General features: G+C 42.1%; 1 protein-coding gene across 3 annotated transcripts; it reads right to left on the bottom strand.

Annotated features, from left to right (window-relative positions):
• Nucleotides 1-779: 779 nt before the first annotated feature.
• On the bottom strand, nucleotides 780-19886 carry si:dkey-27h10.2 (protein let-653). 3 transcript variants are annotated; one of them, XM_031560081.1, is made up of 11 exons: nucleotides 19797-19886; nucleotides 16756-16893; nucleotides 15532-15849; nucleotides 15188-15229; nucleotides 14868-14894; nucleotides 14351-14430; nucleotides 14008-14104; nucleotides 13780-13860; nucleotides 10069-10242; nucleotides 9371-9465; nucleotides 780-1076 (listed from the first exon to the last, which is right to left on the bottom strand). In XM_031560081.1, exons 2-10 carry the CDS (start codon nucleotides 16808-16810, stop codon nucleotides 9398-9400), a joined length of 942 nt encoding a protein of 313 aa, XP_031415941.1. In that variant the 5' UTR covers nucleotides 16811-16893; nucleotides 19797-19886; the 3' UTR covers nucleotides 780-1076; nucleotides 9371-9397. The 3 variants fall into 3 exon arrangements, with proteins under 3 accessions (XP_031415941.1, XP_031415942.1, XP_031415943.1); XM_031560082.1 differs by having other exon boundaries at nucleotides 15535-15849; XM_031560083.1 differs by lacking the exon at nucleotides 9371-9465.
• Between the last annotated feature and the right edge of the window lie 3217 nt (nucleotides 19887-23103).

Genomic DNA, 23103 nt, shown 5'->3' with positions numbered 1-23103 from the left:
CAATTTGTCCCTAACTAGGATCCAACAGAAGTTCCATAGAAACAAGCTTAATTTAGCAGCCTTGACTAATAATATATGAAAAAAGGAATATATACTGTGAATATTTCTAATGTTTATTTACATATAATAAAAATGAATGTATATATTTCTGGTCCCGTTTGAAAGTTTAGTGATTACAAAAACAGCCAAAAGATTAACAGTCATGATGCCTTGTGAAAGTGTCTTTGTCTTTGTTATAGAGGTCTGTTTTGATAGTGTGTGTGCTAGATCATTATTCACTGAAGTTACATTCACTGAGTTCAAAATGTGTTTGCACTCAGCATGTGGAATGACATGAGAGCATGTACACCTGGAGACTGTATTCGCCGTGTGAACAGCACAAGCCCAGAGCAAAGAGCAAGGGATTATGTTTACCAAAAGACAATCTGCACTGTGTTGAGAGTCTCAAGAGCTCCACTGACATGTGCAGTAGTCTAGCCCACAGGTGAACAGCCGGTTTCCCGGCACAGATCAGGAACTACTTTCCACCTGTAACATCCTGAGCAGCTACTCCTGGATCCCTGGACAGGACCTCTACCATTCTCCACATCGTTAACACTTATGTCTGGGGGGCAAGGATGTAAATACATTTTGTCCATATTTGGAGAAAGAATTTTCACTCTATGGTTGTTTTCGCATGACAGCAAAAAGCAATTAAAAGACTCACTTGAATTGTGATAAACATTTGTTTTTAAAAATGACATATGAATGAGCCAAGTAATTTAAAAGAAACACTTGAATTATGGTAAACATTTATTTTTTCAAAATGACATAGGAATGGGCAAAGTCATTTTCAGAAATCAAACAAGTAACAATATATTTTACACAGGAATAGCAAGAATCTAAAATCTAAACAACAAAGAAATTCATCCAAAATATGGATGAACAATAATTTCACACAATAAATTCAATTTGCACATGAAAAAGTAAAACAATAATAAAGAGTTGTGAAGAGAGGGTGAGAAAGTACATTTCAGGTGAAATGGTTGCAATGCATCTTAATCCTGGGAAACATCCTTTTCATCAGGCTCAGGTATCTGCAAAGAAATAAATGAAGATATCATAAGGTGACAGTTTAGTCTTTACAGCACACCATTCAGACCAATGCCTGAGCACTGCTCCTATGCCATCCATTTCCCCCATCTCTCTCTCTCTCTCTGTCTCCCTCTCTCTGTCTCCCTCTCTCTGTCCCTCTTTCTCTGTCTCTCTCTCTCTCTGTCTCTCTCTCTCTCTGTGTGTGTCTCTCTCTGTCTCTCTCTCTCTCTCTCTCTCTCTATGTCTCTCCCCTCTGCTTCCTCAATGCTTACGTGCCCTTTCACATGACCTCAAGGCACATAACATCTGTTTGAGCCAAATAATACCTGCTGTAATACCTTTAAAAGACCTGATTTATGCTAAACCAAGGAGGCCTTAAGAGCTGGAGTTGACGTAGTTGATGCTTTACTAGGAGATTCACCCTATAATATATGAGCCACCAACGCTGACAAAGACTGAATGCAATAAGATATACAAGCGAGGGAACATCTGTGAGGAATATTTAATATTGTCATGGAAATTGTATCTGTATCACCTATCAGATGTCTGGTCTTAATTATTTTATACTTTTTTTTCTGTAATGTTTTCTGTGTGTTTTAGCGGAAATTGAGGTATGTGCTTGTAACTGGAATCCTCTCTGTGTTTGGGACACAAAGCTAATTCACAGTATGCCAGTCAAATTGGGCGATTGAAAATGTACTATGAATGGACTAATAGCATCCAATGTTTTGGATTTTTAACGTTCACACAATCGCTCTGAAAGTGATACCCAACAATATCGCTCTTCATGACATTATTTAGAACAATAGTATTTACAGTTATTGTTATAGTTATCATTGGCAGTTACCTTTGACGGTTTAAGAGCAGAGCAACTACTTTTACTAGTTGCTGGCTCAAAGGGGCCCAGTTTAAAACACAATTGCCAGTTTCTAGCAGGCTTTTACAATCGGCAGTAAACCTATTAGTAGAGCACCTCAGGACTCCATTAGAACAGACACTTCTTTTCTCCTTAAGAACAGACACTTAACCCTGTATCCTAGAGCTCTCATTATCTCTGCTCGATGTGATAGAAATGTACAAACACACAGACACACACACAGACACACACACACACACACACACATAGAGGGAGATGAGAGAGAGAATCTGAACAGACTTTTGAGAGTTTTCTTCCTCTCAGTGGGGATGGGGATGGGGAGGTGAGGTGCTCTGAGAGGATGAGGGGCGTGACCCGCCTCTGTGTGTGTCTCAGGAATGCAGCGCTGATGCTGTGGACTGATAGCAGCATGTGAATGTGTCCAGCTGTCAGCGAGCGCCTGATCACAGCAACTCACCGGGCCCGAGACCACCACCAGAATTCACAATGGGGGCAGTACCATGATGAACTAGTGTGCTCGTACACAGGCCGATTTCACTCTGTTCATTTCTAGACATCACAAGCACATAAAACCATATGCTTTAGGTGTAAATATCCCCCAGGTGATATGGTGTTTTCACATGTTAGATTGAATCTTGTCTCTCATGGGTAACTATCCTGGTCTCTGTGCAGCTGCACACAGTGCTAAATGTTCCTCATGGTTATGGTGGCATCAGTGATGAGAACATAGAGAACCAATAAGATTCCACCTGACCTGTACACTGTCAGATGTTTTATGTGTTAGGAGGTGTACTGTCCTGAACCATGTAAACTACTGAAAATAATATTGGTAAGCCCTGCCCTGAATGACTGCCTAACCTTTCAACAACAAACTAAAAAAGAATGAATTAGCTCTGCTACTAAATGAGGTTTGAGTGACCTTCAATAAATCATGTCACCAGGGCCTCTGTACAGAATGTGATCTTTTAAATTATTGAAGAAATATCAATGCCGGCAGTTAATTGGCTAGACTGAGGTGAGATGATCTGAGTACCTGAAAAAGAACAACTGGAAGTGTGTTGTATGTAAGTATTGATCTTTGCTTGTGTTCATGTGATATGATAAAGCACCTTCTGCTTCTCAAGTAGACTGCAGTGCAAATGTAAGGTGTGCGTGACCTGACCCCCTCACTCTACCTGAAATATTTGATTGTTTAGTGTCCTGTGTTTTACCCTGTGGATCTCCTAAGCTTCCCCAAAGTGAAGTAATTATTCCCCGAGGGGAAATTGGGTCATGCTACAGCTGCTCATGTTTAAGAACAAGTGTGAAATGAGCGAGAGTAACAGCAACAAGCAGCCGTCCAGGTCGACACCTGCGTTGATGCGTCTTGGTGGAATGTGTGTGAGTGAGAGTGCGCATGAGAAAGGGAACTCATCCCTCATGGTCACTGAAGAGCCTTTAATTAGGCTGACTTGACCCTTGACCTCTCACTCAGTTCCAACCAAGACAGATCTCTTAGGGTCAAGAAATCACACGTCTATGGAGACTCACCCTTTGGTTTAAGTTGTGAAAACACAGGTTTCTACTTTATATTTCAGTGATATAGAAAACTAGCCTTCCTCTCTGGTCTTAACCTCTTAGCTATTCTCTGCACTGTGTAAAGTATAATTATAATTATAATTACACAACAACACAGATAACTGGATGTCCTTATTTAAATCAGGATTGCATGTACTAGGTGCATTAATTAATGGTAAAAGGAAATAAATGACACAAAACTACCATTTTAGGCGGTTAACTGCTGAGTCAGTAACAGAATCATGTAGAGTCTATACAGTAACCCTGCGGAGTATGACTGGTTTACGTGTACACATTAAGCCCACCGCATCAGTCCTCAGGCCTCACATCTTCTGGGTTATGAATGCAAAGCAGTCACAAACTAGAGGTTCACTTCCTCCCAATAAACATCACACAAGCAGGGGGTCATGTCAACATTTTCTTTCAAACTGTATTATAAACACGGAAACAATATCCCTCAAGCAACACATGAGATAAGCCACATATTCTATTTGGTGTGAAGTGCATATTCAAAGTCCAAGAAACATAAATATCTCAATGTCTCCTCTACATTAGGGAAGTGTGCTTTAAATGTTTCACTTATTTCAAAAGGCATGACAGACATGGCTACTTAGTGTTTTTTGTAAGCTAGCGCCCGTACTGTGGCCAATCCTACTGTAAGCTACCGCCCGTACTGTGGCCAATCTTACTGTAAGCTAGCGCCCATAGTGTGGCCAATCTTACTGTAAGCTAGCGCCCATACTGTGGCCAATCTTACTGTAAGCTAGCGCCCATAGTGTGGCCAATCTTACTGTAAGCTAGCGCCCATACTGTGGCCAATCTTACTGTAAGCTAGCGCCCATAGTGTGGCCAATCTTACTGTAAGCTAGCACCCATACTGTGGCCAATCTTACTGTAAGCTAGCGCCCGTACTGTGGCCAATCTTACTGTAGGCTAACGCCCATACTGTGGCCAGGCAAGTACTGAATCAGCCAAAGGAAACGAGCAGGTCATATGTGCTGTGTGCTACACACCCAACTGACAACCCCCACACACACACACAACAACATACTTACACACAGGAAGATCAGTGCAATGTTTATCTCTAGTGCCTGGGCTACTGCCACTGTAAATGACCTGTGTGTAAAGTTGCCACTTGTTCATACAGATTTAGCTGTTCTAAATGTGCAGTAGGAGCAAAGGATGCCCAGGAAAGGCTGATGTATTAAAGGAAAGAGAGAAAGAGAGAGAGAGAGAGAGAGAGAGAGAGAGAGAGAGGGGGGGGGGGGAGAGAGAGAGAGAGCAAAATACACACTTTCTGTCTTCCAGAGGGTCGAATATAAATCCATGGCGGGACACATATAAAGCTTCATCCGTGTGCTGCACACACACAGCCTCTACCATAGAGAACCAAACACAACTGGAGAGAGGGTTTATGAAGCAAAATGACGATGATGTATCCAGTGATGGATGTGCCTCCGTATATAAAATATCACCTTTCCGAGAAGCTGTTGAGATGTTCTGTGTATATACTTGTCACTGCCCAACACTGGGCATGGCCTGTGATTAGGAGTACTCTTGGTATACTCATCATCTCAAGCTGAAAACACAAACACAGATATCAAGCTACTTACGCTGCTACCTCACGTCAGAGAAGCACAGTACACTGAACTTTTTCCTGTAACAATGGTGTGATGATGTTCTAGATTAATTTGCTCAAGAGCACTGAGCAAACATGGGGATTTCAAGTTTCCTGTTCATGAGGCAACTATCTTCTTGTGAGAAATTAGATAGGGACTGCCTGCGTAAATTCTCATCACTAGTGACGGTCAGCCATGGTTATGACCTATTTAACAGACATTTTTACACGTGTTTACAAGTGTTAAAAATGACAAATACCACCATCTCATGATATAGTAAGGAGGAAACCGAGCCCCGGTTTTGTGAATCCAGCTGGTCCTTGCTCCAGTCGCTCATGTGTGTCAGGTAGACAGGCCCCTGCAAGGCTGCCAGCAGCTGGTTCAGCTGTGTATATGTCAGCCAAGCTTCTGAGCAGACCCTCCCTTCAGGGCCCAGGTGAAATGACCACGTCTGTCTGCACTCTACACCACATCAAACTCAGCACTCAGGAAGCTCACACTCACTGTCATTAACAACACAGCTACTCCTTTAATGTCCCGGTGCCAGTAACTACTGTATGTGTGCATGTCTCACTGTCTGCCTAGCCATCTATCTGGTATAACTATGTGTGCGTGTCTCACTGTCTGCCTAGCCATCTATCTGGTATAACTATGTGTGCATGTCTCACTGTCTGCCTAGCTATCCATCTGGTATAACTATGTGTGCATGTCTCACTGTCTGCCTAGCCATCTATCTGGTATAACTATGTGTGCATGTCTCACTGTCTGCCTAGCTATCCATTTGGTATAAATTTAAAGAATGTTAACACCTGACTGGTATATCAGCGCAGGGGGAGAACAAGCACGGAAAACTATTTTGTTCTTTTAGGGATTTTGAGGAACAACCCTCATATGTTCATAGATTATAATCACTTAACAAAATGATCTCAACCGCAGTGACTAGAATAGTGTGGCAAGTTTCAAAAGAGGGTGTTGTGTTCTGTTATTTTCATAACCAAACATTTCAGATGGCCTCTGGCGCTCTATTCATAGTCCAAGTTTTACGTGTAAGAATGGCATTAGAAAATACATTAATTTACTGGCTCTATGTCATTAGACATTATTTTAATAATATTTAATAACAATAAGAATGTCAGGTCAGAGTATGGCAATGCTCTTGATGTTGGAGAATAGATAAAGCGTTTCACACACACAAAGCACCTCCGTGAGTAAGGGCAGACATGTTTCCCGTCAGCGAACCTGGCTTGGCCTGCTCTGGGTCTGCCCATTTGATATAGCTCTGTTTAATTAGTATCCCTGCTTCTCCCCCTCCAGTGGGCCATCCATCTCTTTGCCACAAGAGTTAGTGAGGTATGTTAGAGTGAATGCGGATGTCTGTTATTACTCCTTCTGTATTTATGACACTGTCATCCATGGCCATGCCCCCCTCCTCCCACTGACTAAGAGGTGGAAATGGTGGTCCACTGGCCGGTGGACATGAAAGTGGACATTGCTCATTAGGAAATGGCATGGTGTGTAATGGTGGTACAGCCCTGGGCTGATTGGGGTCTGTTTGATGGGCCGCCCTGTTGTCTCCTTACATGTGTGGAGAGAAAGAGGGAGGGGAGGGGAGGGGTAGCACTCTCAAGTTCATCCCTCGAGCTCAACACTAACGCAACTGCAGAACCAGGTGTAGTCTCTCCTACTTTCCAGTAACTGGTTCACTTGAGTACTTGTCTCCCTACTTATCTTTGGTTGTTTACCCTCAGTTTTCTCTCTGGAACATTGGTCATTAAAAGCACATTGCAAAACAGTAACACTAACATGCTAGTGATATATATCAAAACCAGAGTTAAACACAAAACACACCCAACAAGATTCCTATAAATAATATAATAAAGACCAATGTGATGTGATGTGATCTTGTGATGAAATCTTGCTTACAGTATCTCAGGTGAGAGAGCAGTGTATTTCATGAGTGAATATACCATTGGAGTGCTCTTTCATTTTTAAACACAAGACTGGGAGAGCAGGTGAGTGCAACAATTTACATGAATGTTCCATATACTGATGTTCATGAAGTACAATAGATAACATTAATGAAGCATCCTCTACAGCGCAAAGTGTGCCTTAAGGTTTGTTCATTTACCACTTGAATAATGTTAGTGAAAATGAATCTAAAGTGTAAGTCATTAGTGTACATGTAACAAAATGTATAAACTATTGAATTTCTGATTTGCTTTTGTTCTATGACCCCTGTGGTCTGTGTTATGTAGAGTAGGTACACTAAACTTGTGGTGTAGATCGTTGTTCTGGGAACACAAACAAAATGAGACCTTCGCTGGTGCTCCGAGGTCAGGTTAAAGTTACATGAGAATGTGTATATACAGACACAAATAACTATGATAAAGCTCTGACTATGAACTCTGACTATGATACTGCCTTGAGAACGTAAAGTTAAACTTGAGCTTTTTCAACATGAGGAATGCATCAATGAAGCCTCTACTGTGAGATGTTTCATGCCACTTACTGTCAGCCGTCCGTTACACATGCTGTCAGGACGGCAGAGAAAGTATGTGAGTAGAAACCATAGGTCATTCCCTACATCTCAGGCACCCATACAGTAGGCTATGAGTTGTGATTATTGTCTGAACACAGCTGGACTCGTAGATGTATGTGTCTGTGTGTATGTGTCTCTTGTGTGTCTGAGCCTGTGTGTAGGGTACTCTTCACTTTTCCTTCTACAGATCCTCCATCATACTACGTCCTATAATCTCTCTCTTTCTTTCTCTCTCCATTTTTCTCTACACATTTTCATCTATGTGTAGAGAAAATTGGAGAGAGAAAGAAAGAGAGAGATTATAGGACGTGGTATGATGGAGGATCTGTAGAAGGAAAAGTGAAGAACACCCTACACAGTCTTTTTGTATCAGCTGTTACTATTTTAAATGAATTCTCTCTGTCTCTCTCTCTTCATTACACAGACACACACCCGCACACAAACACTGACATCTGACTAAATTATCTTATTCCCACAGGGCTGTTGTTTTAGATGGGACGGGGCCTGTAGGGGAGTCCAAGTGAAGGGCCCAGAGCCACACAAAGCTGGTGTTGTGTCCACTGCTCGAGGCCCTGATCGCCTGAACTGCTGAAATGCTTCACATCACCATTGATGTGGGAGAGCCGATGGCCTCAGGTGGAAATGAAAGGCCTGCATTACTGATTTAAATCGCATGAGATCTGAAAGCCTTTTGAAAATCTTTCACTTTGCCAAAAGCTCTTTTGTGTTCAGTATTCTGAAAGGAAAGATTTTGTCTTTCTGAAAGAAGAAAAATATGTTGGATTTTTCTGAGTGAAACTTGCTCTTGCAAGTGGGGAGTTTGGGTGTTTGGTGCTAAGGACAGGAAACTATCTCTCCCACCACAGACAAAGCTGAGTGCTAACGCATGCGCATGCTGAGAGAAGAGACATGCAGTCTCTGATGGCGGACACGCTTCATCTGCGTCTCTTTTTTTCTTTCCTGCTGAAGTCTTTCAAATCGGGGTCTATTTGCATACACAGACATTTGTCAGCTAATGCATGGGTGCTGATCAGAGCTTCTCATCGGCTTCTGGGAGCACCCACCCAGAATTCCTCACAGGGACCGGGGGCCTGTCCGCACTGCTCCGAGGCCCACAGGTGTGAGGGTAATATACTGAGCAGGACAACCATGCAGGAGAGGACCCCAACAGGATGCATCTCCCTCAAGTGCCTGATGACAGGCGTTGAGGCCCCAGTCAGTATGGAAGCGCTATGAGTGTTGACGGGAAGAAATAATATTGCAATGAAAGAGCTTTTTTTTTAGATTTTTTTTTTTTTAGAGATTCTTTTTATGGACACTAGTTGATTTTCCACTCATTTGCCATACAATTATCCATTACTCCCATCCCTCTTTCCTGAGGGTACATAAAGTATGGCTTTAGGAGTCTGACTGTGCAGTTCTATTTTCACACCACAAAATTATACTTCAGCAAAAATCCATATGGCTACTGTGTGGGATAGGAGGTGATGCTGAATCTTCTGCAGGGAGATTGATGTGGCCAAGTGCCATGTATACTGGCTAACCACATGTTAATATGCAGTAATATCAGAGGATGTGCTGTTATGACTGCCTATTTATACAAATGTAAGTGAGGAGAAGTAACATGGCACCTCGCTGACCTCGAGAGATTTGCTGGGGTGTGAGGATGGCAGGGTGGTTGGGGAAGGGGAAGTTTGAACTTACTGTGGGCAGACTCTGGAACAGTGTATCCTAAAATGGGTCGCTCTGGAGGATCTCATAAAAGCCGCCCTTGGAAACTATCCCTACAGCAGGCCCCCCTTTGATAATGAGAAAAAGAATGTACTTTATCAATAAGTTATCAAAAAAATCAGATATCCATCACCTGTTTTCTTTAACATTGTTTCTACATTTGAACAGTTAAACATATTCAACTTTATTTTATCAATCATTTAAACTAAAATATTTTAGCAGTTAAACATTTGTTTATTTTATTTGATCAGAGCTCTTATTTCAAATGGATTAAAGGCCAGATCAAATATGGCTTCATGATTGGCTTTTTATCGTTCCATTCTTTGGATCAGTTCATGTTGGGCGCATGCACAATGTATTAATAATTAGGCTAGCTATCCCTTCTAACATATAGATTAAACGGTAGGTCCTGACCATATCATACAAGTATAAAGTAGGCTATAAACTCATCACCAAATAGGTTAGTTACAGCATACTATGGTGTAAGAGCAGTGGCATACTTCATTTGACCAGTAGTTACAGAATACTATCGTGTAAGAGCACTGCCATACTTCATTTGACCAGAAGTTGGTTGTTTTGGGTTCTCTTTTCACCCTCAACCCTCGCTCCTTGCTGTATCTTTGGGTTCCCCTTTAAGACTTATCTAAATAAGTGAGGTAAACTACACTGACCATTGGCTCTAGTGCAGTAGTTGTTGCTGTTGTTGTCATTCAGCTGGTCCTCCAGAGACTCCATGGAGGTTTTGGTGGAGATGGCGGCCTCTGTGCCGTTTAGATCCACCATGTCCATCTTCTCAGGCTTCTGCTTAGAGACCAGTGGCTCCCGGGAACCAGAGGCCGTCTCCCCTGAAAAGATAAGAACATTATGGCGATTTGGTCATAGCCTTACGCCAAACAAAATATCAACACATTGTTTAGAAGCTTTATGCTCACTAGGCACATTTTCACCACATTTTCACTTTTGTCCTTTCAGTTCGATCACTGCTCCTTGGCTGCTTGAAACATGATTTCTCCTTGATTGGGGTTTTGGCTTTATTCTACTCTGCTTTCTAAATCAATTCAGAGTCTTAAAACACATAGTCTACTGTATGTATAGTATATACCATAGTATATGCTGCTACTGCTATGCAACCGGTTTATTCTCTCTTCCTCCGAGGTTTGTACTATGTCAGCACTGTAAGAATCCTGCCTTCACTGGTAGGTGTTGGCTTTGTCATTAGCCAAATGATTAAGCCCCAAAAGACCTCTGACAGCTGCATTCTTCTCTGTCAAATCCGTTTTCACCTCCTAAAACTGTTTTCTCTTTCATGTCCATTTTTCCACTTCTATAGACATTCCCACTCTCCCAGAGGCAGACAATTGAGATTACTGGTTTTGGGACAAACACACCTGGAGCTTCTGGGAAAACTCTTTTTTTCCCCCTCATGGCCTTGGGGTGACCACAAACATGTTACGGAAGAGGAGGCCGGTAGTGTAAATGTGCCCCTCCGGACTAATAGCACTGTGTTCCTCACCTCCCACACTTCACACTGAGGTCCTGCCACTGTCATTACATGAATGGGTGAGCCACAGATGCATGTGATATCAAATTACTGCATATATTAAGTGCAGTTAGCAATCAGGCTCTTGTGTACAGGGAAAGCGGATGCATGCACAGAAGGTAGAGTATGGAAAAGGAAAATCAGCCTCTTGGTTGACCATGGTGAGGCAAAACAGACACAAATCTCCTGAAAAGCAGTCCAGCACAAAACCTCTATGTGTCCTGATGAATACATACACATCCTCAAACAGCATTATTAGAACGCACACAATACTGACATTTACCCAGAGGGAGAACTTGCTGTCCTTTATCTCTGTCTCTGTTGCATCTTGGTGACTTGTGTAATAGGGAACACACCACACCAGATGTGAGAGATTAGCGTGGCCTCACTGCACAGCACAGAAATACAAGCAACAATGCTTACAGACTCAACTAGTCTGAACATAATTTCAGGGGGTACAACATGTGCATTTCTAAGCTTGAGTCAATGGATGGGTTTTGCTTCTGAAGAGACAGCTCAGAGGCCGTTATCCTTTTCATGTAAGAAACCTACCAGTGAATTTGAAATTAGTAGTTTCCCTAATCGTTCTGGCCTATACTGTAATGATAAATCAAACTTGCTGCTAGCCAAGGTGCCACATATTGGCTGTCTACTTGCAAGGCCTGTTACCTTTCAGGTGACAACTACATGTCATTCCGGCAAATTCTATTGGTACACTTGTACATCAAGGACATGTTTGTCAATAGCAACAGAACTGTGTTATATCACCAGTCAAGTCATAAGGTCACCAACATTGCACAATATCTTCCTTGTACACATATGCCAATATCCCTAATTTCACAGACTTTCCACAGACGATGTTACCATCTTATGGCTAAAGGCACTGCAAACTTCATCTCAATCTCATCAATGGTGCAGCTGTCAGGACCTTCATTACTCCTTTCCTGTTCAGTGTTGTTGGATACAGGGAAAGATGCCATTGGCTGCTATTCTTTGACCTATTAAAAGGCTACCCGGCTACCTTAATTACATTAAATTAAATTACAAGGGGGTAGTTTTATGCACAGAATCTGTGGCAATGCATAAAAACAGAATGTTGCTTCATGGTATGGACTGAAATGTCTTCACACTGTATAACAGACAACAGCTATCACTAGTCAGACAGTCTGGTCTATCAATTAAAATAAGGTGTAATTTTAAGTATCTGTTCCACAGATGTTATGTACTGGCACATGTGTCCCACTCTATCGATATTCCCCTTGTAGTAGGACCGGTGTAGTGTCAGGTTAGGGTTAGGGTTAGGGTTAGGGTTAGGCTTAGGTTCTACCAGTGTAAAATGGTGAAAAGGCCTAGGGACAAGATGGAATCACCATCTTTCATTGAGACCCCACGGCTCTAAGGTGTTCAGCCCCCTAATCCACTTCCTCTCACAGTTCTGTCTCTGTCTCCTATTCCAAGCCAACCTTGTCTCCAATCCCATCATCCTTAAATGGTCTACGGAATGAGTTTGAAAATGTGTATATAGGACTGTTTTTTTATTATACTTGCGGATGCAGTATAGGTGTTGTTTTAATCTAATGTCCATAGTATGCATTGTTTCCCCTATATAAATCGCTCCACAGGTCATGCACTTAATAGCATAGACCACATTTTGCGTGTGGGGATCTATTTTTTTATGAATAGGGAGGCCCTTACCACTCACCGAGTTCAGTGCATAGGAAGGGAATATGAAGAAGAAATCATCTTCATCTTCCCTGTTCAAGCGTGTATGGATCAGTAGATCTTTCAGGTTTTTATTTCTTCTATATGCCGCAATTACTTTATGGTCCTTCAACTCTGGAACCTCATTGTCCTGTCAGGAGTCGCTGTTCCTGTCCTTTCCTTTCTTTTCCCTGACTTGTGTTCCCACCCAGTGGTGATCTAGTGTACTGCATGCAAAGAGGCCTATCCATGTTGGTTTCATGCCTGCTATAGAACTGTTTTGTGCTGGTGAGTGTAGTACAGTGAAACTGAAGGTCTGTCTTTCACAACTCATTCATATATTCAATTTAGGAAAGGAGTTGAATGATTTCATACTTTTACACCCAGCTTTAGTAGAAACGCTGGACCTTTTTGATTCTTCGTGATTTTACTCATTCTCTACTCCCACTACCACTCTTTCTGTAAGCAATTGGGCTTAATTGCACAACAAGGACTCCATGATGAGTCATGAGTTGCAGATGACAGAGAGACTGTGAATGTATGTGTAAGTGAGTATGCCTATGTTATATATTAATGGGAGGAAGGTCAACTATTTTGACCATTCAAAACTAGATATCTGGTTGAATGAAACATTTTTGTAAAGGGCTAAAACTGTGCTTTTTGATAGGAGCCCCACAACATTTTAATCTTTTAACGCAGTACTAGCTAAATTCATTTTAGAAAGGGGCTATAAAAAAGCAGAGTACGTTTCCTTCAGCACGTAGAACAAAAAAAGGGAAGGAAATTAGAAAAGAGAGCTGTGAATCTACTTCCATCCTGGCTGTTGAGCTGTGAGTACCATTTACGGTCGAGGACCAGTTATAAGTGCAGTTATATTCGCCTGATTATTGTTCCCTGAAGAATGAATAAGTTTGTATCATTTATTTCATTGACTATGATAAGATGAATTGTGAAGTTATAGAGGAAGTAGTAAGCAAATGCAACGCTGCACAAATGCACAATAAATCAGATAACTCTTTAAGATATTGAAATAGACATTAAACACATAATTTTTTCCTTCAACTTTTCTGTCTGTTCCTGACAAAGGCAAAAGTATTTAGCTCTATGTGTTTTGTGCCTGATAGTGCTGATAGAGTCCTACCCTTCTCAGGCTCTGGGTCCCCCGCGGGGTCAGGAGCCAGGGCAGCTGGCTCTGTTTCTGGGGCAGTGAAGGTCGCCATCTCTACACAGAGCAACACATCAAAAACACCAGTTCATTAGAGGATCGAGAAAGTCTTAATGAAGCAGTTATGCTGCTTCATAATAATACGTTGAAATGTAGCAGAACTGAAATTTGAATTCTGATCTAACACAAGAACACAAGAAGCACCTTTCTCAGGAGTAGCGTCGAACACGGCGTCAGCCTCCACTGCGCTCAGGGGGATCACTGCATCCTCATGCTTATTGCGTAGGTCAACAGAGTACCTCTGCATGGTCAAAGGCACAACACCAGCACACTGACAACCACTGCCACCACACATACATATACAGATCAAAGTAATACACTTCCTAAAGAGGCGGGTGCAATTGAGCTCCACAGAACAATTATTCACTAAATAACAGTAAAGCGTCCAGGGGTTTGATGGGAATTGCAGTCAGCTGTGTGGCAATCTGCTAGCTGCTCTCTTGTTGGGGAGCTATTCTTTTTTTTTCTGACATGTTCAGAACCTTACCCTTGATTTGTTCTTTTTGAGGCAACAAATGATCAGGAGGATGACAGCAACCAAAATGATGACGAAGAATAAAACATATCCTATGGAAGAAATCCCCTTAGTCAGGTATTGTACATGTTTACTGAACACCAAACTGTAACACATATCTCTATTTTGTTATGTGCATCATACCTATAATATTATACGGTAATATTGAATGTGCTGTACATATTTTTCTAAACAATATATTCTAAAGGTTAACCCTTTACTTTAGCTCATTCCAACTAAAGTGAGCCATGCTAAAGACTGGTTTTGTCAGCCTTGATGTCAGGTCAACATAAGTGATATACATTTGTTATGTATGAAAAAGCCCAGAAACCCTAATGTAATGTTTTTTGTATAAAAATCCAGTTGATCCAAGCTTAGCTGGCACCAGTTGGACGTGTTTGAATGTTTAGGTATGCTTATGTATGAAAGAGCCTGCAGATGTTATTGGTGTTTAACTGTAACATGTAGGATTTGACAGTGAATCCATTACCTGCTTTGCTACCACCGCTGACGGGCACTGCAAGCAAACATTCATTGTTATCATGTATCTTATTATGCTTTTTTCTTTTTTGCCATGAGTCAAATAAACACCAGGCATGCTGTTACACTGGCACGCACACACACACACACACACACACACACACACACACACACACACACACACACACACACACACACACACACACACACACACACACACACACACACACACACACACACACACACACACACACACACACACACACACACACACACACACACAGAGAGATGTGAATCATACAGTAAAGCTAGAAGTGCAAAATGCTTTACCTGGCTTTGTGGTCTGAGGAGTCTTAGTAGTCTTAGTAGTACCTTCATTTGGGATACATGAGAAACATATATACAAATTAAGTGCTTATTCTAATAACTATTAATAAGTCCTAAAATGCTTTGAAAAGGTCATTCCCATTATGCAAATTAGGTCAATACATGATGAAATAATCATTTCTATATACCTGTACACCTTTGCAATTATGGGCCATGAAAATAGTGAACTTAAATACAACAACAAATAAATGAATATCATTGAATGTGGCATACAAACTGTAGATTTCACTGCATGTTATGTCATATTGTACAGTATCAGTCTTGCACATCTATGTCTTGGGACTGACCACCTTGAGTTGTAAGAATAGTGGAGGTCGGAGTCTGTCTGGTGGTACTGGTCAGGTCACGGGGAGCGGTGGTGTTGCTCGGAGGTCTGGGAGGTGTGGTACTATTCCGTGTGATGGTGCCGGGTGTGGTGCTGCTGTTGTTTGTGGTTGTCTGGTTTGTGTCAGGTCCTTGTGGTTTTGTGGTGTTCATAGGCATGGCATTCATAGGCCCAGTGGTGGTGCTGTTGAGGCCAGTGGTGATGTTGGAACTGGTAATACCAGGACTGGCTCTGGTGGTGCCAAGGCTGACGTCGGGACACTCTATGTTGACCAGCACACCTGCCAAGCATAGGAGTGAGATGAGCCGGACACCCTGCTATTAGTGTGTCACACCGCAGGTCTCCAATCACCATCAAATACACGGCCAATCAAATCACCCCTCCCTTCCGTGCTTTTGAATCACCCCTCCCTTCCGTGCTTTTATGTTGAATGGCTTCAAACCCTGTATTTCTCAGTCGGACCACTTTGTTTGCTTCCCATTTATAGAGGCAGAACTGTGCACGGACACAGGGTATTTCTGATTGCATACATTAGACAGACAGCATGAAGAGAATTTCGTTGAATTCGACAAAAAGTGTAATGGATTATAATCCAGGACTAAACCTTTAATATAAACAGTGCAGATGGCAGACAGTTATCATTGAGTAATGGGTTTGGGTAATGATGCCTTTAACATATAGCATACAGCTGCAGTAGGAAACAGCATCTGCATAATACTCATGAACTGTACAAGTATCCTCACACCACACACCAGGATCAGAAGCACTGACAGAAGAAAATATAACTCTAGGTTTACGTGTATATTGTTCAGTTGTAACTTAGAAAAAAAACATTCCCTCGTATTATATATAAGGGGTGAATATCCTTGCATTGTATTACTAATTCACAGTTATTAGGCAGATTCTTTCTCCCCAACAACAGTCTCCAAAGTGTCCATACAGTAAACAGAAGCATCAGTCAGTAGCTGTAGACCCTGAACAGGAACTGTAACATGACAAAGTGAACATGAAAAGCAATATAATGATCTATGCATCCGGATTGAGTTCATGTTCACGTAGCCTGGTTAAGGTTGATTAGGGAACTGATTGAAACTATTCTGCAGACATTCTACTACTAATGCTAGAGAACGAATAGAACAGATCTTAAATCTTGTAAGTGAGTGTCAGAATGGGAATAGTCACGTACCCGGCAGCAGCAGCAGGCAGGTGCACAGGGCCACTAGTCTCTCCATGGTGTTCATCTGGGCCGTAAGGGAACAGTAGTACTGCAGCTCAGGGACAAACTGACAATATAACTGCCTAACTTATCTTCTCTCGGAACTAACTTTAAAAACCGCAAAGAAAAGAGGATGTAAGAGACAAGTTAGTCAAGACAGGAAATTACACACATTTGCATCATTGCAAAGCAAATCTACTCAACTAAATGTTCTACTGTTTATGTCCCCCTCCCCCTTCCCCTCCCCCCTCCCCCCTCATGATGGAAAAAGTGACTTGATGATTCTTCTTCTTCCAAGTAAAAAAGAGTCAAAGATGTCAAGTCATCTGGGTGGCTGAAACTGCCAGAGCCTCTGTGATGTAACTATGTAACCCTACTGACCCTAACCCTAGCAACGTATTACACAAACATTTCACAAGTTCCATGCTCTGACACAAGATGGTGCTATAAGTCTTAGAATCAATCCCAGCAAAACGCATGACTGAACTATTCAAAAGTTACTATCATAATCATAAAGGGCGCCTTCATGTCAGAGTTAATGTGATGAATACGTTTGCTGCATTTTTTTTAAAGATATTAATGACATTATTGTGTACTATAGTTCCAGACTTTTGGGAAATTCAAAATGAGCTTTTGAAATGGTGATTTTCATGACTGTAAAGACAATATCCCACAAGACAGTCATCGGTGATCAGACGGTGAACACTATTCCAAATGATGATGTCTCCCTGAGATGTTGCTGTGGAGCACACAGACGCACACATATATATTCATACACAAATACAACATCCTTTGCCTTTTAGTTCCAACCAGTATTATGCCAGGAAGACTTGGGGTACGCATGAGTAAAATGTAGAGTAAAGGAAAGAGGAATATATTGATAGGTGTATGGATGAAGAAGGAGAGCAGCAGTCTCATTTATAACTGTTTATTTCCCCATGCCAGAGGTAATCATTGACAGGATTAGTGTTAAGTGCCACCCACTCGCTGAGGCACCAGTGGCCGCTCAACGATCGCTAGAACACCCCCACCCTCAGCCTTTCTCATTTCCCGTCTCTCCCTCTTCCTCTCTCTCTGTCACTCTGTCACTGTGGTCAGCCTGGCTTGGAGTGGATGAGCTAATCTCTCCTACTCTGAGGTGTTGGGAGGAAGGCAGGAGAGAGGGAGAGAGAGAAAGAGAGAGAAAGAGAGAGAAAGAGACCACCCACCCAGTGAATTCAGGAGGCCCAGACGCACAGCTCCATTCTATGACCCTCTGAGCAACCCCCAACCCACACACATACAGCACCACTCTCTCTCTCTCTCTTACACACACACACACACACACACACACACACACACACACACACACACACACACACACACACACACACACACACACACACAGAGGGGGTAGGAGGGGTAGGTTGGTAAACAGCCTGGTCCAGCTCGCTCCATTTAGTCTCTCTCGCTCTCTCACTTTCTCTCTCTCTTACAAACACACACACACACACACACACACTCCTTCACAGCACAATGAGAATGAATGCTGTCAGGCACTGGAGCACTCTTTAGAGCTCAATGTAACATCTGTGGTGGCACCCAGCCCAACACTCCTCTACTGCATGCCACACTGACAACCTGTTTTTGGAGATTTTCTCTCTCTCTTTCTCTCCTTCTCACCCTCTCTCTCTCTCTCTCCGCCTATGGGAGTCTGTGGTACTTGCACTCACTTCTGCAAGTGTACAGTATGAATTGATTTACGAGGGAAAAGAGGACGTGATCTTATGTGTTTTTGTTGTGATGTTGATTATTCATATGGGGGTGGATTTGTGCATATGTTTTCCACCCCCGTATAAAATCATACCTATTAGTTCATGGAGACTTTTCTAAAAAGAGCTATGAAATGGAAATACGTGGCAAACATACTAATAAAAATCTATTTTCAAAAAATACATCAATTAAACGTTTCTTTACAGGAGACATAAAATGTGAACAAAGAATGTACATTTACTCTGATGTGATATTCAGAATATGTTGTTAGTTAATAAAAAAACAGATTAAAAATAAGGCCTCCAGTCTAAGGTCTATTAGATGAACTAGTTTTCACACATTGTCTGGCACTCTCTCTTGCCATCCCCGGAGGACACCTCTCTAACTCCCATCCACCGGTGGGCCTTCTCACGCCCGCACCTCCAGGGACACAGCATCAGAGGCAGGCAGGCAGATAGGCAGGCAGGCAGGCAGGCCCACCTCCCTCCAGATCAGAGAGCACAGAAGACCACCATGATGTGATCCTGCCACTGAGAAGCCAGACTCCTGCTTACGGCACATTCTGCCCTTTCCTTTGATGGGTCCCCCAGTCCTGCGTCATGATTATTTTCACGTCCCTGGCCCCTCATGTCAGTTCCGTCAGGAGAAAGCTCCAAACACTGCCCCCCACCAAGCCAGCCTCCACCTCCACAGGGCGGATGCATTAGGATTAATACTAGAGGCCCACAGGATGCTATCTGCCCTCCAGCCTCAGGACAACAGAGAAAGACCACTGGCTCCAGAGCCCTACAGAGCAGTCTTTGCCCACCAACTACTGCAAAGGAAGAAGGGAGACCACCCTCCTCCTACCACTGCACTCACACACACACACACACACACACACACACACACACACACACACACACACAGAAAGAGAGAGAGAGAGAAAGAGAGAGGGAGAGAGAGAGAGAGAGAGAAGAAAACAGATATCTGCCAAAGATATCTGGGCTTCTCCTTAGTTGAAGATTCTTTACAGGCAGCTCAACCCAGTAATCGCTGGGGTTTGAACTTACAAGACTCCCAAAGCCAAGAGGTCAAGAACCTGGACCATTCTTCCCCTATTGCCCTTCTCCTCCCCATTCACCCAGCCAAGTTCCAGGCTCTATTCTCCTCCAATCCCCCTCTATTCTATCCCCAGGCCTCCTGAGGCCGGAGACTGACGCCACCGAGCCCTGCACACAACAGCCTATAAATCTCATTCACAAAAGCCCTCCTCTTACCAATCGACTCCCAATGCAGCATGTCTGGCTCAGTCAGAGGAGCTCAAGTGCGAGAGAGACAGAGAGAACTTCATTTGCAGATAGATTCCGAAAGGGAGCTATAAATTAAGGAAGCTTTTTTGCCACTGATGTTTTGCTTGTTGATGATGCATTACAGGAAGTGGATTGTGCTAATACACACTCTGGTCACATACTTTGCTGCCAATTTCAGATTACTCATGCTAGGCTTGTGTAAGATGGGCATAACAGAGACAGAAAACAGACTTAGCTGTCCTTTTAAGGATTTAAGCGTTTACTCTAAACTTAAAATATTTTTTCGATGTGTGTAAATGCACTTATTTCGTCACATACATATTTTACAAAGTTCATGTTTTTTATCTGAGCCAAATGATGACATTCGTGATAATTTTAGTAATAGAATGTCTTCCACAGAATGCTTCCCTTTGATAGGGGAAATCGTTTGGAGATGATGTCATGACATTGACATGACAGATTGTAAGAGCACTCAAGCCACTCAGATCCTTAAAGGCAAGTGCTTCAGAATAGAAAAAGCTGGGGGGCACTGTGGCGCAAGCAGTAGCCCCGACCATATACGGGCTTGAACGCCCACGGGGACACGGGTTCGAATCCGACCTGCTGTCATTTCCCGATCCCACTCCCCACCTCTTCTCGCCATCTCATTTCCTGTCCAAACCTTCACTGTCCTATCTCATTAAAAGGCAAAAAGCCCAAAAACAAATCTTTAAAAAAAAAAGAATAGAAAAAGCTTCATAACACTGTCTGGGAGCCTGAGACCACCATGTTGTTTGTTTGTAAATACGAGAAGCTTGGTGGTGGTAGTGTAATGATGTAGAGATGCAGCAATATGAAGAAAAGTTAGCTCTTGGCAAATCTGATTGTGTAAAACAGTTCTTACCGTGCTGGCATAAAGTTTTATGTGATGAGTCTACACCTGTATCTGCTAATTGCCAAGCTTAGATTTGTTTCTTTGTTGACATTATTAGTCACATTACATGTTCACTTACTGTCTAGAATAGCAAGACTAGAATAGCAAGATGATATTGCAAAGTATTGACAAAGAACAGACTTTAAAACAGTATGAACAAAACATAAGAACATCTCCTGTGTATATATAATGCTATTATGTTACACAGTAACTAGCCTCTTGTGGTTCAACAACAATATTTTGTGGAAGAAATATTCAATGTTAAATCAAATATTTCTGGTTTCTCCATTTTTATTTACTTTGGAAAACTATTGTATGAATGAGTGACTGATTAAAGCCATGATGTTGCTCAAAGTAACAGTTATTGAGTGTTCTTTTCCAGGTCTGTTGAGACTTAAAAGTGATATACCAAGGACCAAGACTGAAACCACAATTAATGACAATGTAAAATGGTGGAAAATACTAAAAAATAAAGTTACCAGTAGCCCAATCAAAATAAAAAATAGTAATATTAAAGCAGCAATAAGGAGTTCTGTTCCAAAACTAGCCAGCTAACTACCTAAAAGGCATGCAAAAACCTTGCAAACAACACCAACAGCCCAGTTGACACTGATAGAAGCTTGCCAACCCACTAACTGGTGTCTTTTGGCAGTATAGCTGGCAATGTCAGGCTGTGAAAGCTTTCCTTCCATTTTTGCATGGTGTTCCAGCCCAGAACATACTGTTGCATCATTCAACTTTTTCCCAAGGATGGAGAGAGCAAAGGTCAGAGGTCAATGTTTGGAGGTTCATTGCCTACAACCTATAGGGCCCACTCTTTCCCCCTGAAAGCACTGTATTAAAAATGTATTTTTAATTATAATCCCTTACAGACAAACCTTGAAAATTATGTCATAATGTTTTAGAAGTATCTTATAATCATTTGTAACTGTGGTTTAGCAAACTTTTGAAAGAAATGAATACCTTTAGTGTTTGCTGTATTGCTGTAAAAGGCCTATAACATTTTATAGAGGTTGTGTAAGCATTTGTAACTGTTATTTAGCGAAATTTAAGACGACACAATAGTTTTAATGTTGGGGTGGGACGGGATCAAGAGAGGCCGTGCATGTGCTGTGTGCTAACTGCCCCATTCTATGTTCCGTAAACAGACCTGCAGATATCCCATTCCTGTGTGTGTGTGTGTGTGTGTGTGTGTGTGTGTTTCATTCAACCCTGCCTTGTCCATTCAACTGGTCACATCCATTTAACGTCTGCTACACCAATGTGATTAAATAAATATGTGCTGAGATCCCTGCTATCCTGGGGTGCATTTCAAGAATAACGACAGAGGTCCTTGCTGAGTGTTGGCTGAAATACCAACCTACTTGTGACTATGTTTCAAAACCGTAGCTATTGTAATGTTAGCAAATAGCCACTTCCTTTATTCAAACCACCACAGCTCCCACAACCCTGTTAATAATGTAGGCCTAATGCAGCACGTGGAGGGTAAAACTCAAACTCAATAATTGTTGAGAATGAAGAACTAGCTCATGAGTGTATGAAGAGTTTTATTTTGTGTTGCAATATTGTATTAATTACAGCCTGTCACAGCCTATCAGCTCGGTGGTAAGAAGATCCTGGCTTAAGGCCCCGATCAGACAGAGCTGCAAAACACGAGACGCACCACACTGCCATTTTTGTTGAAGCCTACTGTTTCAAAAAAAAAAAAAAGCAGTTCGTAGTGTGCGTTTTATGTTGCTAGGCAACCACCAAATCAGTCTTACTGTGATTTTGCTGGTAAAGTAAACCCACAGATTTATACATTTTTAGGCTAAAAATGTTTGAAAGACTGACAGGCGAAGGGAACTTGCTCTGGCTCTGATTGAGGGTGGGGGAGTTTTTTGATTGGACAATGGACACTTTTCTGCTCTGAGTTGAAGTATTTTCAGCTTGGGGCGTTCAGGGTGCTCCTGCTAAAACACGAGGCGCACAGGGTGCATAAGCAGCGTGCCAAAGGCCTATATGAAGCAACTGGAAAAAGACGCCTCTCACTGAAAAACCGCCACCCTGTCTGATCCTGATCTGAAGCACCATTGTCGAACTACCATGGGTCAATGGTTCACTCAAGATGAATGAATATTCATTTCTTTATTTATGATAAGTGAAAATCTTAGTTGGTGGGTGTTCAGGTAGGTTGGGAGAGGGTCAATCTTGTCAAACTGAAATTGCATTCATTACATTTTTAAATAAAACCAACGTGACCTTTAAAAAGCATATGTGCTGGCTCACAGCCATACTGCACTCTCATGTTCTTATGTCACCTCCTCACACCATGCAGGGCGCTCTTACTCTAATTCATAGAATAAATTAGAGGTATATATA

This window comes from Clupea harengus, chromosome 22 (assembly GCF_900700415.2).
Source record: "Clupea harengus chromosome 22, Ch_v2.0.2, whole genome shotgun sequence".
In the NCBI taxonomy this organism is placed as follows: Eukaryota; Metazoa; Chordata; class Actinopteri; order Clupeiformes; family Clupeidae; genus Clupea; species Clupea harengus.
This window is presented reverse-complemented; position numbering and strand designations above follow the sequence as displayed.